Below are 16,595 nucleotides of genomic sequence, written 5' to 3' on the forward strand. Positions count from 1 at the left end.
AAGCATTTTGGATGCGCTGAAGCAATGCGCGAACTTACTACGAGCATATCCCCTAGAATAAAAAACATTTCCAGGTGATTTTAGCTCGAGAGTAAAGTATGTGGAGTGAGCTTTCCAACAAGTGGTTAGACGCCAGAATCGGATAATTAACAAAGGTAACATGAGCTTTTCAAAACAGGCGCGCATACCCGCGGGAGCCTGGTGAGTAGCAGGCACTTGTCCCACATCGCCCGGGAACCATCTGATTGTCTGGTTCATAAGGGGCGTACAGTGAGATGATATTGTCCCTTCGGGGACATCTGATAAAATTGGAACGATACAGAGAAGATTAGCATGGCCCCTGCGCAAGGATGACACGCATAAATCGAGAAATGGTCCAAATTTTTTTTGACATTTTTCCCCCGATCAAACGGCACAAGGTCCCCCTTTACGACATCGCAATCACCGGCCTCGGTTACGGCGCAACTACTCTACACTATAATTTCACCGTCGGCTTGCTTTACAACAAAGGCGCTGGAAAGACGGACTCACAAAGCGAGAATCGTGCAAAACTGTGCTGCCTTTTCGGCATCCGAAGCGACCTACTCTAGAATGTAATTCAAATCTCATAACTTAATTAATAAGCGTAGCGACGTACAATCATGAGCGCACCAGAGTAAGTTAGGCGACAAGTTCGAGTTCCCGCTGTTTGTAAGCGGTATCTCCGCCTTGTGTAGTAGATTTGTAAACCGGGACGCCGGGAAGGGGGAACGAGCCGAGAATAGGACAAATGCACCACAAAAGGCCAGCCCACGACGAGCCTTAACCGAGCGAAAAAGCAAAGAGTGAAGCATTTTGGATGCTTATTTGAAGCAATGCGCGAACTTACTACGAGCATATCCCCTAGAATACAAAACATTTCCAGGTGATTTTAGCTCGAGAGTAAAGTATGTGGAGTGAGCTTTCCAACAAGTGGTTAGACGCCAGAATCGGATAATTAACAAAGGTAACATGAGCTTTTCAAAACAGGCGCGCATACCCGCGGGAGCCTGGTGAGTAGCAGGCACTTGTCCCACATCGCCCGGGAACCATCTGATTGTCTGGTTTATAAGGGGCGTACAGTGAGATGATATTGTCCCTTCGGGGACATCTGATAAAATTGGTACGATACAGAGAAGATTAGCATGGCCCCTGCGCAAGGATGACACGCATAAATCGAGAAATGGTCCAAATTTTTTTTGACATTTTTCCCCCGATCAAACGGCACCTTCCGGCTTTACGCACGTATGTCGCCGTCACATTGCCGGAAGTTCACCTAAATTTTCGAAACTCTCAAAATACACAAGTAAGCCCACACTCTTACTAACGCATTCCTCCCCTTCGAATCTACTTGTACAATTTACATTCTTTTCCTCACGGTACCACTTTGCCGAATTTGTAGGGTGACGCTAGGACCCGAACTCGAAACCTCATATATGGACACCGGAGGGAGTGCCGGAGATCAAGGTCCCCCTTTACGACATCGCAATCACCGGCCTCGGTTACGGCGCAACTACTCTACACTATAATTTCACCGTCGGCTTGCTTTACAACAAAGGCGCTAGAAAGACGGACTCACAAAGCGAGAATCGTGCAAAACTGTGCTGCCCACACTCTCAAAATACACAAGTAAGCCCACACTCTTACTAACGCATTCCTCCCCTTCGAATCTACTTTTACAATTTACATTCTTTTCCTCACGGTACCACTTTGCCGAATTTGTAGGGTGACGCTAGGACCCGAACTCGAAACCTCATATATGGACACCGGAGGGAGTGCCGGAGATCAAGGTCCCCCTTTACGACATCGCAATCACCGGCCTCGGTTACGGCGCAACTACTCTACACTATAATTTCACCGTCGGCTTGCTTTACAACAAAGGCGCTGGAAAGACGGACTCACAAAGCGAGAATCGTGCAAAACTGTGCTGCCTTTTCGGCATCCGAAGCGACCTACTCTAGAATGTAATTCAAATCTCATAACTTAATTAATAAGCGTAGCGACGTACAATCATGAGCGCACCAGAGTAAGTTAGGCGACAAGTTCGAGTTCCCGCTGTTTGTAAGCGGTATCTCCGCCACTGTGTAGTAGATTTGTAAACCGGGACGCTGGGAAGGGGGAACGAGCTGAGAATAGGACAAATGCACCACAAAAGGCCAGCCCACGACGAGCCTTAACCGAGCGAAAAAGCAAAGAGTGAAGCATTTTGGATGCGCTGAAGAATGCGCGACTTACTACGAGCATATCCCCTAGAATACAAAACATTTCCAGGTGATTTTAGCTCGAGAGTAAAGTATGTGGAGTGAGCTTTCCAACAAGTGGTTAGACGCCAGAATCGGATAATTAACAAAGGTAACATGAGCTTTTCAAAACAAAGCGCGCATACCGCGGAGCCTGGTGAGTAGCAGGCACTTGTCCCACATCGCCCGGGAACCATCTGATTGTCTGGTTTATAAGGGGCGTACAGTGAGATGATAATGTCCCTTCGGGGACATCTGATAAAATTGGAACGATACAGAGAAGATTAGCATGGCCCCTGCGCAAGGATGACACGCATAAATCGAGAAATGGTCCAAATTTTTTTTGACATTTTTCCCCCGATCAAACGGCACCTTCCGGCTTTACGCACGTATGTCGCCGTCACATTGCCGGAAGTTCACCTAAATTTTCGAAACTCTCAAAATACACAAGTAAGCCCACACTCTTACTAACGCATTCCTCCCCTTCGAATCTACTTGTACAATTTACATTCTTTTCCTCACGGTACCACTTTGCCGAATTTGTAGGGTGACGCTAGGACCCGAACTCGAAACCTCATATATGGACACCGGAGGGAGTGCCGGAGATCAAGGTCCCCCTTTACGACATCGCAATCACCGGCCTCGCATTCTGGCGCAACTACTCTACACTATAATTTCACCGTCGGCTTGCTTTACAACAAAGGCGCTGGAAAGACGGACTCACAAAGCGAGAATCGTGCAAAATCGTGTCGCCTTTTCGGCATCCGGCGACCTACTCTAGAATGTAATTCAAATCTCATAACTTAATTAATAAGCGTAGCGACGTACAATCATGAGCGCACGCAGTAAGTTAGGCGACAAGTTCGAGTTCCCATTTGTTTGTAAGCGGTATCTCCGCCACTGTGTAGTAGATTTGTAAACCGGGACGCTGGGAAGGGAGAACGAGCTGAGAATAGGACAAATGCACCACAAAAGGCCAGCCCACGACGAGCCTTAACCGAGCGAAAAAGCAAAGAGTGAAGCATTTTGGATGCGCTGAAGCAATGCGCGAACTTACTACGAGCATATCCCCTAGAATACAAAACATTTCCAGGTGATTTTAGCTCGAGAGTAAAGTATGTGGAGTGAGCTTTCCAACAAGTGGTTAGACGCCAGGATCGGATAATTAACAAAGGTAACATGAGCTTTTCAAAACAGGCGCGCATACCCGCGGGAGCCTGGTGAGTAGCAGGCACTTGTCCCACATCGCCCGGGAACCATCTGATTGTCTGGTTTATAAGGGGCGTACAGTGAGATGATATTGTCCCTTCGGGGACATCTGATAAAATTGGAACGATACAGAGAAGATTAGCATGGCCCCTGCGCAAGGATGACACGCATAAATCGAGAAATGGTCCAAATTTTTTTTGACATTTTTCCCCCGATCAAACGGCACCTTCCGGCTTTACGCACGTATGTCGCCGTCACATTGCCGGAAGTTCACCTAAATTTTCGAAACTCTCAAAATACACAAGTAAGCCCACACTCTTACTAACGCATTCCTCCCCTTCGAATCTACTTGTACAATTTACATTCTTTTCCTCACGGTACCACTTTGCCGAATTTGTAGGGTGACGCTAGGACCCGAACTCGAAACCTCATATATGGACACCGGAGGGAGTGCCGGAGATCAAGGTCCCCCTTTACGACATCGCCATCACCGGCCTCGGTTACGGCGCAACTACTCTACACTATAATTTCACCGTCGGCTTACTTTACAACAAAGGCGCTGGAAAGACGGACTCACAAAGCGAGAATCGTGCAAAACTGTGCTGCCTTTTCGGCATCCGAAGCGACCTACTCTAGAATGTAATTCAAATCTCATAACTTAATTAATAAGCGTAGCGACGTACAATCATGAGCGCACGAGCAGTAAGTTAGGCGACAAGTTCGAGTTCCATTTGTTTTGTAAGCGGTATCTCCGCCACTGTGTAGTAGATTTGTAAACCGGGACGCTGGGAAGGGGGAACGAGCTGAGAATAGGACAAATGCACCACAAAAGGCCAGCCCACGACGAGCCTTAACCGAGCGAAAAAGCAAAGAGTGAAGCATTTTGGATGCGCTGAAGCAATGCGCGAACTTACTACGAGCATATCCCCTAGAATACAAAACATTTCCAGGTGATTTTAGCTCGAGAGTAAAGTATGTGGAGTGAGCTTTCCAACAAGTGGTTAGACGCCAGAATCGGATAATTAACAAAGGTAACATGAGCTTTTCAAAACAAAGCGCGCATACCGCGGGAGCTGGTGAGTGAGTAGCAGGCACTTGTCCCACATCGCCCGGGAACCATCTGATTGTCTGGTTTATAAGGGGCGTACAGTGAGATGATATTGTCCCTTCGGGGACATCTGATAAAATTGGAACGATACAGAGAAGATTAGCATGGCCCCTGCGCAAGGATGACACGCATAAATCGAGAAATGGTCCAAAAAATTTTTGACATTTTTCCCCCGATCAAACGGCACCTTCCGGCTTTACGCACGTATGTCGCCGTCACATTGCCGGAAGTTCACCTAAATTTTCGAAACTCTCAAAATACACAAGTAAGCCCACACTCTTACTAACGCATTCTTCCCCTTCGAATCTACTTGTGCAATTTACATTCTTTTCCTCACGATACAGAGAAGATTAGCATGGCCCCTGCGCAAGGATGACACGCATAAATCGAGAAATGATCCAAATTTTTTGACATTTTTCCCCCGATCAAACGGCACCTTCCGGCTTTACGCACGTATGTCGCCGTCACATTGCCGGAAGTTCACCTAAATTTTCGAAACTCTCAAAATACACAAGTAAGCCCACACTCTTACTAACGCATTCCTCCCCTTCGAATCTACTTGTGCAATTTACATTCTTTTCCTCACGGTACCACTTTGCCGAATTTGTAGGGTGACGCTAGGACCCGAACTCGAAACCTCATATATGGACACCGGAGGGAGTGCCGGAGATCAAGGTCCCCCTTTACGACATCGCCATCACCGGCCTCGGTTACGGCGCAACTACTCTACACTATAATTTCACCGTCGGCTTGCTTTACTAGTCAATTAACTCTGGCAAGTAATTAACTAATTAGATGAAGAACAATAAACTGAACAACAATGAATAGGCAATTTAACTATCAATTCATTAATTAATCCCCCTTCTAGCAACCTAGATCCCCATTCACCCTAGATTAGAGGTTTGGCTACACATAATAGAAAGAATAGCAACAATAAGATGAATGATGAAATAATTGTATAAACGAAAACTTGAATTAATAACTAAAGAGATATTAAAGAGTACCGTAATAGAGGAATGCTTAGATCTGAAAACAATAATAACAATAGAACTAACCTCAGAGTTTATAGAGAGTTTTCTAAGGTAAGTTATTCGTAGCTAGGTAAAATAAAAGCGTAAAAATAGCATAGAATACGAATTGGGTATTTATAGTAAAACATAACCGATTTAAGAAAATTACGGAAAAATCCTCAAAATTATCTGTGCTTGATCGAGTACATTCCTAGTTGCTCGAGTTTACTTGGGCTTGATCGAGTATGCTTCCTGTTTCAGCTCTTTTCTTCGTGTTGTCTTCTTCACTTCTCTTCCTTTATTCTTCTAGATTCCCGTGTCATGCTCCGTGTATTATTTCATAGCCTTTTCGCGGTGCTCATTTTATTCCTTTGCTCCATAAATGCGTCATTCCTGCATTAAACACCAAATAGCGGAAGTATCGACATTCTAGCATAAAAGGCATGTAATTAATATAAACTAGCACGAAAACCATATCAAAAGTAACTAAGGGGAGACATAAATATGTATATAATTATTACTCATCAGACTCACAAATCTAGACTCGTGCAAAACTATGCTACCTTTTCGGCATTGAAACGACCTACTCTAGAATGTAATTCAAATGCATAATTAATTTGGATATACCACCATTGTTCAAAATCCGGCTGATGTTTACCACGATAGTTGGTTTATTATATGATGGTTATATATAATTTATTTAATTATGGGGTAATTCTTTAACACAAGTAAAATAGCTTATTGGATACATAAAATTACGGGTGTCAATAAACAAAATAGTTTACAGAATAGTTTTAATAATTTACTGTACTACATGTTACATAGTACAGAGTACAAGCTTAGCTAATAAAATTACGAGTGACAATGTCGTAAACGAGTATTAATGTATTTTATGTTTTTACTTCAACTAATGTAAACTTAAATTAGGTGTGATTTTTATAACAATATAAATTGAGTAAATAGCTACAAATGTTGGTCTTAGAATTATGCAGGGCCGCGCGAACGCAGAATCCAAAGTAACAAATAATGACGCAGACTCTCCCTCATTAGGGAGATCTTAGGCGTATGCTCCACCAAAGTGCAATGGAGGCCACAAGCCCAGGCCATGGGCCTTCTTGATCACCCATTCACCTCGTCAAGGTAAGTATGTTGTCAATTGAGTCTCAATTTGTTTTAGTATGAGTGAAAGTTGATCGTCCTAGTTTAATTTTTTGATGTGGGAGATCTCTTGAGTGCTAAACTAGTGGAATCTCGTTTTTTTCCAATATGTGACATAGATAGTGCTAAACTAGTGGAATCTCGAAACCTCATGTATGGACACCGGAGGGAGTGCCGGAGATCAAGTCCCCCCCTTTACGACATCACAATCACTGGGCTCGGTTACGGCGCAACTTCTCTACACTATCATTTCACCATCGGCGTATACAACAAAGGCGCGGGAAAGGCAGACGAGCGAGTATCGTGCAAAATTGTGCTGCTTTTTCGGTATCGGAAGCTACCTACTCTAGGATGTAAGTTTTATAGTCTAAAATTAACATGTTCTAGTATCATAATGAACATGTATGGAAATATCTTACATAGGATGTAATCGCAATGTCATACAGAGAAATGATAGTGTTGCCTTCTATATTCTTTGTGAAGCGTATTTTAATCAAAGGTAAACAAGTGATTGAGACGGAGAAGTATCTAGTATCTAACATTATTTAGGAACAAATACGCACATTGTGACAAATACATGACAATCTTGCAAGTATACATTGTGTAAAATTTGATTTTCAATCCTTTACTCCTCTCAAATCTTTGCAAATAAACTAAGTTTCCCAAGCATCCTAATCAAAGTTGATGCATCTCTTCAAAGTCACAAAAACCTTATAAACAACAATCAACCCACAACCAATTTTGATCGAAACAACAATATAATGTCTCAAAAGTTTCCCTACATCATCTCCATAATACTAATAATACTTCATATAATTTCCAACATTAACAATGTCAATGCTCAACCATTGTTTCCTGCAATCCTAGTATTCGGTGATTCAGCCGTCGACACAGGCAATAACAACTACAAGACACCCATTATATCACCAAATCGCGCTAATCATCCTCCTTATGGCAGAGATTTTCCTAGCCATAAGCCAACAGGCAGGTTTTCTAATGGAAAACTTGTACCGGACTTTTTGGCCGAGACACTAGGCCTTAAGGAGGTTTTACACCCGTATTTGGATCCAACTATCTCGGAAAAGGACTTGATTACCGGGGTAAGTTTCGGGTCTGGAGGATCCGGGTTTGATGAATTTACGAGTTTTAGTACAGGGGCAATCCCAATGTTGAAGCAGGTTGAGTACTTAAGAGAGTATATAACAAAGATTGAGAAGATTGTTGGGGAAAAACAAAGTAAGGAAATTATCAATAAGGCTTTAGTAGTTGTTAATGCCGGGACCGATGATTTTGTGATTAGTTACTATGATTTGCCTGTTAGAAGGCTACAATATGATGCTACTCGTTATCAATACTTTGTGCTCGAGAAGGTGCAAAACTTCATTGAGGTCCTATCTCTATTCTATCTCCTTTTACTCGCGACTTTGTATGTTATTTCGATACTTCACTTTTTGCTATGCTATTACGACCATTGACGAGGTCCAAGATCATAGAAGATCAACAACATCAGAGTCTTAATCCCAAAATGATTTGGGTCGGCTGACATGAATTATCCTTTGGAACCGTCTATGGGTGAACGGACTTCTTTAAAACCTATAAGATTTGTATAAAGTGGTAAACTTATAGGTTTTAAAGAAGTCCGGATTTGTTTTGAAGATCCTAGAAAATCGTCGTAAAAAAATCCATTTTACGCTTTATACAAATCTTGCACAATATATTTATAACACCACGACGTACCACATCTGTCAGATCAATATATGAAAATATTTGGAAAGAAAATGTCGTCTGATACTTGAACACGCACCCATGTCATACACTCGTAAAGAAATTTGTGATTTAAGTAACATAGCATATACATGTGTGCCTATCTATGTAATCAACTAAAATTTATTGATTATAAATGTAGGAATTGTATGAACTTGGATGCCGAACAATGATAGTTACAGGACTTCCGCCCATTGGCTGCCTTCCGATTCAAATGACAACAAGATTTAAAAAACCGAGTGAAAGGATGTGTTTAGATGAACAGAACTCAGTTGCCATGTCTTATAATGAAAAGCTTCTTGAACTCATACCTCATGCACAAGCATCTCTACCTGGTGCTCGGATCCTCTACGCAGACATATACACTCCGTTCATGGACCTCATCAACAATTCCCATGATTATGGTAAGATTAAATAAGTAAAAAACATTCGGACTTTTGAAGTTATTATTGTAGAATTTTTTGGATAATGAGTGTTCATTATCAAACTATTTTGGCCCAATTTCCACGTCATCACTTTTTATTTTATTTTCCAATTTTTATACAAAACTACTAAGAAACCAAACGGCTCTACAAAATGTCATCGTCCAAACATCTGTAGCTTTTAAAAAAGTAGCATAAAGGATAAGCCGCTAAGATACCTAGCAGCTTTATCTGTCTTATTAAAAAAAATGATATGGTAAGCCGCTAGGATTCTAGCGGTTTCGGCTTTTATATCTAAAAAAACTAAGTGAAGCCGCTAGGTTTTTTAGCGATTTCGTATAAAAATTGGAAAAAAATAAAAAGTGATGACGTGGACCCATTAGGCAAAATAGTTTCAAACGGACACTGATTCCCTAATTAGTTTTGCTAATGAACCCTCATTATCAATTTAGGACTTTTGAGTAGTACTCCGTAAATTTGAGGCGTAAATGTGAGGGGAAAACGTCGGTCTCATACAATGTACATGAACTGATGTTATGTGTGATCGGTATGATAACAGGAATCGAAGTAACAAACAAAGGGTGTTGCGGGACAGGATATATAGAGGCAGGGAGCCTCTGCAATGTACTTACACCAACTTGTAAGAATGCTTCACAGTTCATGTTTTGGGATAGCGTTCATCCTACAGAAGCCGTCTACCAATATCTCCATGATTCTTTGCTCGAACAACTTGGTCCCCAACTAATTAATCACCTCATATTGTAAATTTTTAAGAGACACGCATATTACTTGTTTGCAATGTGTAGACTGATAAAGATATCATGTTGGACATCTCACTAGTTTTTCCCTTACATTTGAAATCGAAGGTGGTGAAGTTTGATACCCTTGTTTAAGAAGCTGGACTAAGCTCTCGTTATGTAAGAAGGCGCTCCATCTCCATGGCTTATTAATATGCAGTTAATGTCTTTGTAAACACGTCAATACGAGGAGCCAATTTCCGAGGTGGTTTAAATCTACAAGTTGAAATTTTAATTTATGGACACTAGGAATCTATCTTAATCAAATTGTTACATTTCATGAACTTTCTACACGAAGAAAGTTTACGTTACAATTCCCCATTTTCCAAACGTGTTCTTTAACAAGACGATAGCCTGTCATTCGAACTAAAATCATCCACCTAATAGACTTCAGAGTGGTCGGAATCCCAATATCACTCGGCTCGATGAAATTAAAATGCTTGTCAAGACAACTATAGTTGGACAGCTAAGAATGCTAGGGTGCGAGCTAAGGATACAATAATAAGAGTTCTTGGGTTGTTAAGGGAGATGGAGGAAAGCGACGGTGACCATGGTCAGTTGGAGGCAAAACAGTATGAAGACGGATGGATAAAACTGAGTTAGGGAGCTGTCAAACGGAATGTAGATGCTGAGGTTAAGGTAGGGCTGGGGACGGGGTTGGGAGTTGTTTGTCGACCTAGTGATGAGAGTGATGTGGGGGCTGGCGGATGGGGGAGATGGAGCCAAGGTGTTGTGGGGCTGAGTGCTTTGGTGATCAATGTTACTGAACAAACACGCCATTCATATTGGCGTGTTTAGTGAAGAATATCCACAGTTCCGTGTGGTGTGTTTTGGCTTCGTAGTTTCTTTAACTACTGAATTTAGTTCCGTGTGGTGTGCTTTGGCCTCATGGTTTCTTCTGCTACTGAATTTCTTAGTAACTTAAGCACGCCAGTGCCCGAGTCTACGTAAACACGAGTTTGACAAATATTTTCAAAATAAACCCAAAACAATAAATATTTTATTTGTAAGCATTACTTTAAAAATCATTCCACTAGTATTGGGTTGGGTTAGGGAGACCAGCACAAGCGAGTTCTGCAAAGTAAGCAGCGTCAGCACTCGGCCAGCCTATTTCCCTTCCAAAAATAAAATGCGCACCATTTTGTTTTAGTTGCGCCGCGGCCGGTTCTCACCGCCCGCTTTGTTTTCCTTACTCATTAGTTTAAGGCAGTTTGTTCAGTGTCTAAAAAGTTATATTTATAGAACCACGCACCCCATGTTTATCTCTTGATTCCGATGTGGGATGACACACCTTTGTTGCGTAAGTTGTTCCTTGAGTGTAAGGCAGTGTGTAAAACAGCAGGTGCATCCCAAATGCGACATTCATCGTACCTGTTCATCCTAACGCGTCGATAAACAGGGGTAACTCCTAATATCAATGTGATTGGTGATATATGATTATCGTATCAAATGTAGGTTATAGATTCAGAAAAAATGTAAAGCCCCCTAGTTATATGAGGGTTGAACTGTCCAAAACTTTTGGTCTAATTTGACTAAAATTTTGACTAGATTCCTTATCATATGAATATTGCTTATGTAGGTTAAGTGAGACGATAATTATAAGAGTCGTTTTATGAGTTAAAATATTACTCTACTTTCTAAGAGAATAAATTCATTTCAAATGTCATTACGTATAATAATTGTAACAACATGCTTTCCCAATCAAAGATAAACAACATGCTTTCCCGATCAAAGAGAATTCCGAATTCAGTGCTAAAGATGCCCGACCAAAATGAAATATTTTGAGATTTATTTATAATAATGTTGTAGTATTTTATTTAACCATAACCAATAACTATGAAAATATTGCTATTAAAATGTTTGGTTAGGCTTAATTAATATTTAACCCCTCCACTAAGCCCAACCAGACCAAATATTATACGTTCAAATGTTCAATACATAAATTTTACGCAAATTATTATATAAGGCGGTCTTATACCATGAGACCAGCCCATTAACTCAAAATGGCCCAAAAAAGCAATTAATTTAAAAAAAAAAGAAAAGAAAAGAAAAAAAGAACACAAAGTCTCTTCAGACTTCAACCACTTCTCTCAAGTATCATCTCTCACGTCTCACCCTCTCTAATATTTCAGTTCCCATCCACCCGGTTCTGCATAAAATCACGGTAAGGCTATTAAATCCCCAAGCCCAAAATCAGACCAAAACTCCACTCCATAATCATTTAGCAGTATCGCAACCGTCCGGCCTGGCTCGCTGTAAATGACGATCGCAAACTGCGCAATCCCCGCAAATATTAACCTTAAGATACTGCGTGTTTAAACTAAAATACCAAGTTATCAAACTAAAACAAACTCCATACCTACTTAATACAAAAGAGAACAATTTAAAACACTAGATTATCAAACTAAATTTACTAGTGTTTAAACTAAAAGTCATACTTTTCAAAGCATACAGATCAGAACAAATAAAGACTATATTCTCATCAAAAACTTATGAAATTTTAAAATTAAAAATGTAAGTTTTGAAGTTACTATTAGTTATCAATCTAAATGTTTGGGCCAGTTAAAAGAAATCAATTATTTTCAACAAAGTATGAATTAAGTATTTAATTTAATTTAAAACCCATTGATTTCAGCTTAATACCCAAAGTTTTCAAATATGAAAAACATGAGTATGAACAAGTTAAAACATTCTTTGTTAGAACTTCAAAGGCGGGATGGATTTTCTCTAAATCAGATTCCAAACCTGCTTGTTGATGTCAATGTCACCATAGTAGCGGGCGTTTCTTGTGCGTCACTTGATTAGAAGGAGCAGACAAGATTGGCCATAGGTAAAGAGCCAGTAGGTATCAGTGTAGCACGATGGTGGTGACTGGTGAGATCGGTGGTTATATAAGTGGTGGAAGCCGTGTTTGCGGATGTCGTGAAGATAGAAACCATGACTATGAAGATTGGAGGAGGAGAGGTTTATTTGGCGAGATTCAGCTTTGGTATGCTGTTGTTTATTCCCAAACTTATTTTATTGGGCTAATTCTTCCTATTGGACTCGTCCTATGGTATTGGATGGTCCTTTAAAGAAATAGCTATAAATTTTATAACTTCAAAATAGCAGGGGCCGCGCGAACGCAGGCCCCCATTATAACAAATTATGACATACGAGCTCCTACTGGAGGAGACGTTAGGTAGGCACCCCTCCAGCGTGCAATGGAGGTCACCGACCCAGGCCATGAGTCTTCTTGATCACCCATTGACCCTGTCCAGGTAAGTAATTAATCTGAGGTCCATGCTTTCGTATTTATACCAGTGGTATTCTCTTCTAAGTGCTTCCTACTCGATGTGGGACGAAAATAGCTGTAGACTATTTAGGCCTTCACCCTATTTTGAACTTCTACCCTTGCTGATGTTGAGATCCAATTCATTGTCGATCAAACATAGAAATTGTTATTATATTTATCCAGTAGCTAATAAGTCGCGTAAATTATTATAATTATAATTATACTCTCTTTTCATAACCACCAGTATCAATATCTATCAAGCAAGAAATCAATTATTCAGATAATTTGGTCCATCAGTGTATAATAATCAGTCCATCATTTATGAATGTTATTGTTGGAGAGACGCCGTAAAATAATGACTGCTCGGTCTAAAACAACGCCTTATCTATTATCTTCTATAAACCGAGATAGATAAAAACATCGGTTCGTGGATTTTGTGTATAAACATTACAAACTTGAGCCTTAATTGGGGAGGTGCGTCAAGCCTATTGCAACAGTGCAACGCAAGGGCAACTCTAGAAGACCGATCCCGATTCTATGATTCCGTGTAGGTTGTCATAAAATTTTACAATCCTATTCATTTGACAATTTATAGAGGTAGGATCATAATACGATTATATAATTTTGCGATTCTACAATCTGGTTCTATCATAAGCAAATAAATTATATCATAAGCAAATAAATACTATGTAGGTATTTTAATGCAATGTCAATGTTATACCGAAATATCGTGTGCTTTGTACAAACACGTTTATATAATGACATTAAATTATTGGTTATTAATATCTTATGAATAAATATTATTCCCTTTATTCCACTTTTATTGTCCTACTTTCCATTTTGGGAGGATTTAAGGAATATAGATAAAATTACACCTTTACCCCTTTAATTAGTAAGAATGGGGACAATCTCATCTTGATAGAATGGGTGATGGGTAATGAATTAGGGGTAATAGTGGTAATTCACCGATTTAGCATACCAAATTCGGAAAGAGGACAATTAAGTTGGAGAATTTTTTTGAGAAAATAGGACAATAAAAATGAAATTGGGGAGTAATACGTAATTGTTTTGATTTTCAAGCATATGTTTTACCAAATACAATAAGAAACTACTCGTATGTATAGTACTCGTATGTTGTAGGATCTTACGATCCTATAATTCGATTTTGTCGATTCAATCATTTCCACTCTATTGATCCAAAGTAAAATTCTGATCCTAACATTTTAATAGAAGTATACCAGGAGTATCTAACTTGTGAGCATATAATTTTAATTAAAACTTCCAAGTTGATTTTAATCCCATCTTCGTCATTGATTACCGTCATGACTCATAAAGGAGACCAATTATTATAAGAGTACTATTATGAAAGTTCGAACAATCCTATTTTGGAAGTCGTAGTCACTCAAACAACTATGATAGAGTGCTCTTTTTTTGCTCATTGAACGCTGTGAGATTGTTTTATTTTAGAAAGTACTCCTCAAGCTAATCCCTCGTTTTCGTGCATTAAGGGGGGTACGGTTATCTGCTTATTAGCCCAAGCCCCTCTTCTTTTAAATGAATACAGCCCAAGATTACGTTATTTTTTTCTTATAGAAACCCCTCCTTTTAAAATTGATGGGGCATATTCTGCACCGCTGACCAAGTCAACATATTGAGCAAGGTCAAAGATATCCACAGCAAGTCAACGACTTAGACGACCTAGCCGATGCGGCCCATCGGCCTGCCAACCTGGGTCCCGGCATGACAACCTGCCAAATAGGAACACATACCCGCGTACTCATATCCAAGACCCCTCGGCGGTGAGTCACCGGGGCCCGCCGGCCAGCCATAGGTCCCTCGGCCGAGGGGTAGATCGATCTTTCCACTGCTAGCCACTTGGCCACTTGGCCACTACGTGACAAAAGGTGAAGTCTATAAATACTCCTCAACCTTCATTGAGGAAAGGATCCAATCCAGAAATACACAACTTAACCTAAATACACTATTCATCTGGTATAATCCTCCTTATCTCTCTACAATATATTATTCCTAGCCAATTAGCATACAACTTATACATCTAAGTTTACTGACTTGGGCGTCGGAGTGGGTACGCTTGGCTCAAAGCCAAGCCCTCGGCCGTTCATTGTTGCGGGAGAGGCCGAGAGGAACGATTAAGACCAAAGGAGAATCCAACTCAAGACATCATTCAACAAGCCACGGGTGGTAACTATACTTGCTCTGGAATTACACCCGGAACAATTGGCGCCGTCTGTGGGAAAGGCATACTAAAAGCTAATAAAATCCCTTAAAAACACAAAACAAAAACCCACCCAAAAAGCTAAGAAAATGTCGAAACAAAGAAGAGGTGTTCGTGGCAGAATCGACGAGCCCCTCCACCCGGATGATACCTTCAACAATTCGAGTCATGCGGCCCTCCACCGGCGGAGTGATCCAACCGGAGTTCGGGATGCCAATAACACCGAGATGCGCCGCCGCGCCGCCAACCAAGTCACCCTCATGGGACATGTGGTCGACGTGGCATTACTAAAGCAACTTCTAGACCTCATTGGTAGTACGTCGGCTCACACTGTCACACCGACAAGAGCGGCGGAACCCGCACAGAGACCAGGGCCTGAATGTGACTCCAAGAGACTTGAATGGAGCGCTAGAAGAAGTTGGCCCTGTCAAAACGCCGGAAGAGCCCAGAATGCAAGTGGTGGACACAAGTCCTGACCGCGCTCGCGGAAGGACAGCGTCACCGCAGCAGCCACGAGGCCCGCCCGGAGAAATGAAAGAAGTCCGACTCATCGAGTCGGGAGAAGAAGAAGCCCGACTCGCGCAGTCGGGGAAGAAGTCCTTCCCGCCACGGGGAGAGGAGCCGAACTAGGGACGTGAGGAGCCGATCGCCGCGTGCCGTTCGACACGTGGTCGACGGCCCCTCGGCGACTACGTCCTAGAAATCCCGGTGCCAACTAAGCTAAAATTGCCACCCATATCGTACTCGGGAGAGGCGACCCATCCGACCACGCGGAGGCTTTCGAGTCCCACATGTCGGTATGGGAACACTGATGAGGTCCGGTGCCGTGTCTTCCCACAACCTTGCATGGGATGGCACAAAACCGGTACAAAGGACTCCCCGACGGATCGATATACGGGTATGGCGACCTGAGAGAAAGATTTTGGCCAAAAGTATTCCCGCAATAAGAGGAGGGCGTCGAAACATCGGACCTCCCGACTATCAAGTAGGAGGGAGGCGAGACTCTCCGAAGCTATGTGAAGAGGTTCGACGCCAAAGTTCGGAGGTTCGGGATCCGAATAGCGGGCGCCGCCTTCGCGGCGATGAAAGGTCTCCGAGAGGGGACTTAAAAATGAGCTCATCAAGTGCGGCGGCCAAAGACTAGACTCCGCCAGGAAGATGGCCGACCAAGCCATTAAGGTGGAGGACTACCACAAGACCTGGGTAGGCCCCAGCGAGGCTGAGCACTCAGAAAAGAAGAGCCGCCGGGGGGATAATCCGGACGAAAGACGCCGTGACGACAATAGGTCACGGTCCGATGAACGACGCCGTGAGAATAATAGGTCACGGTCGGACAAACCGCCGGGAGACGGGACTCGA

General features: G+C 41.9%; 1 protein-coding gene and 9 non-coding genes across 10 annotated transcripts; 7 read left to right on the plus strand and 3 right to left on the minus strand.

Moving 5' to 3' along the window:
- Positions 1 to 283: 283 nt before the first annotated feature.
- On the plus strand, positions 284 to 386 carry LOC141650449 (U6 spliceosomal RNA). Its single transcript, XR_012546481.1, has one exon. It is a non-coding gene; the product is annotated as a U6 spliceosomal RNA (small nuclear RNA).
- A 727-nt stretch (positions 387 to 1,113) lies between these two features.
- LOC141650453 (U6 spliceosomal RNA) lies at positions 1,114 to 1,216 on the plus strand. The gene has a single exon (XR_012546485.1). It is a non-coding gene; the product is annotated as a U6 spliceosomal RNA (small nuclear RNA).
- A 1,281-nt stretch (positions 1,217 to 2,497) lies between these two features.
- On the plus strand, positions 2,498 to 2,600 carry LOC141650450 (U6 spliceosomal RNA). The gene has a single exon (XR_012546482.1). It is a non-coding gene; the product is annotated as a U6 spliceosomal RNA (small nuclear RNA).
- A 960-nt stretch (positions 2,601 to 3,560) lies between these two features.
- LOC141650451 (U6 spliceosomal RNA) lies at positions 3,561 to 3,663 on the plus strand. The gene has a single exon (XR_012546483.1). It is a non-coding gene; the product is annotated as a U6 spliceosomal RNA (small nuclear RNA).
- Positions 3,664 to 4,629: 966 nt separating this feature from the next.
- LOC141650455 (U6 spliceosomal RNA) lies at positions 4,630 to 4,735 on the plus strand. Its single transcript, XR_012546487.1, has one exon. It is a non-coding gene; the product is annotated as a U6 spliceosomal RNA (small nuclear RNA).
- A 143-nt stretch (positions 4,736 to 4,878) lies between these two features.
- LOC141650461 (U6 spliceosomal RNA) lies at positions 4,879 to 4,983 on the plus strand. The gene has a single exon (XR_012546493.1). It is a non-coding gene; the product is annotated as a U6 spliceosomal RNA (small nuclear RNA).
- Positions 4,984 to 6,572: 1,589 nt separating this feature from the next.
- On the minus strand, positions 6,573 to 6,733 carry LOC141650835 (U1 spliceosomal RNA). Its single transcript, XR_012546847.1, has one exon. It is a non-coding gene; the product is annotated as a U1 spliceosomal RNA (small nuclear RNA).
- Positions 6,734 to 7,478: 745 nt separating this feature from the next.
- On the plus strand, positions 7,479 to 9,778 carry LOC141646387 (GDSL esterase/lipase At2g30310-like). Its single transcript, XM_074454293.1, has 3 exons — positions 7,479 to 8,131; positions 8,650 to 8,911; positions 9,489 to 9,778. Exons 1-3 carry the CDS (start codon positions 7,505 to 7,507, stop codon positions 9,692 to 9,694), a joined length of 1,095 nt encoding a protein of 364 aa, XP_074310394.1. The 5' UTR covers positions 7,479 to 7,504; the 3' UTR covers positions 9,695 to 9,778.
- A 999-nt stretch (positions 9,779 to 10,777) lies between these two features.
- Positions 10,778 to 10,936, minus strand: LOC141650230 (U12 minor spliceosomal RNA). The gene has a single exon (XR_012546275.1). It is a non-coding gene; the product is annotated as a U12 minor spliceosomal RNA (small nuclear RNA).
- Positions 10,937 to 12,833: 1,897 nt separating this feature from the next.
- LOC141650742 (U1 spliceosomal RNA) lies at positions 12,834 to 12,994 on the minus strand. Its single transcript, XR_012546759.1, has one exon. It is a non-coding gene; the product is annotated as a U1 spliceosomal RNA (small nuclear RNA).
- Positions 12,995 to 16,595: the final 3,601 nt, after the last annotated feature.

This window comes from Silene latifolia, chromosome 3 (assembly GCF_048544455.1).
Source record: "Silene latifolia isolate original U9 population chromosome 3, ASM4854445v1, whole genome shotgun sequence".
Taxonomy (NCBI): Eukaryota; Viridiplantae; Streptophyta; class Magnoliopsida; order Caryophyllales; family Caryophyllaceae; genus Silene; species Silene latifolia.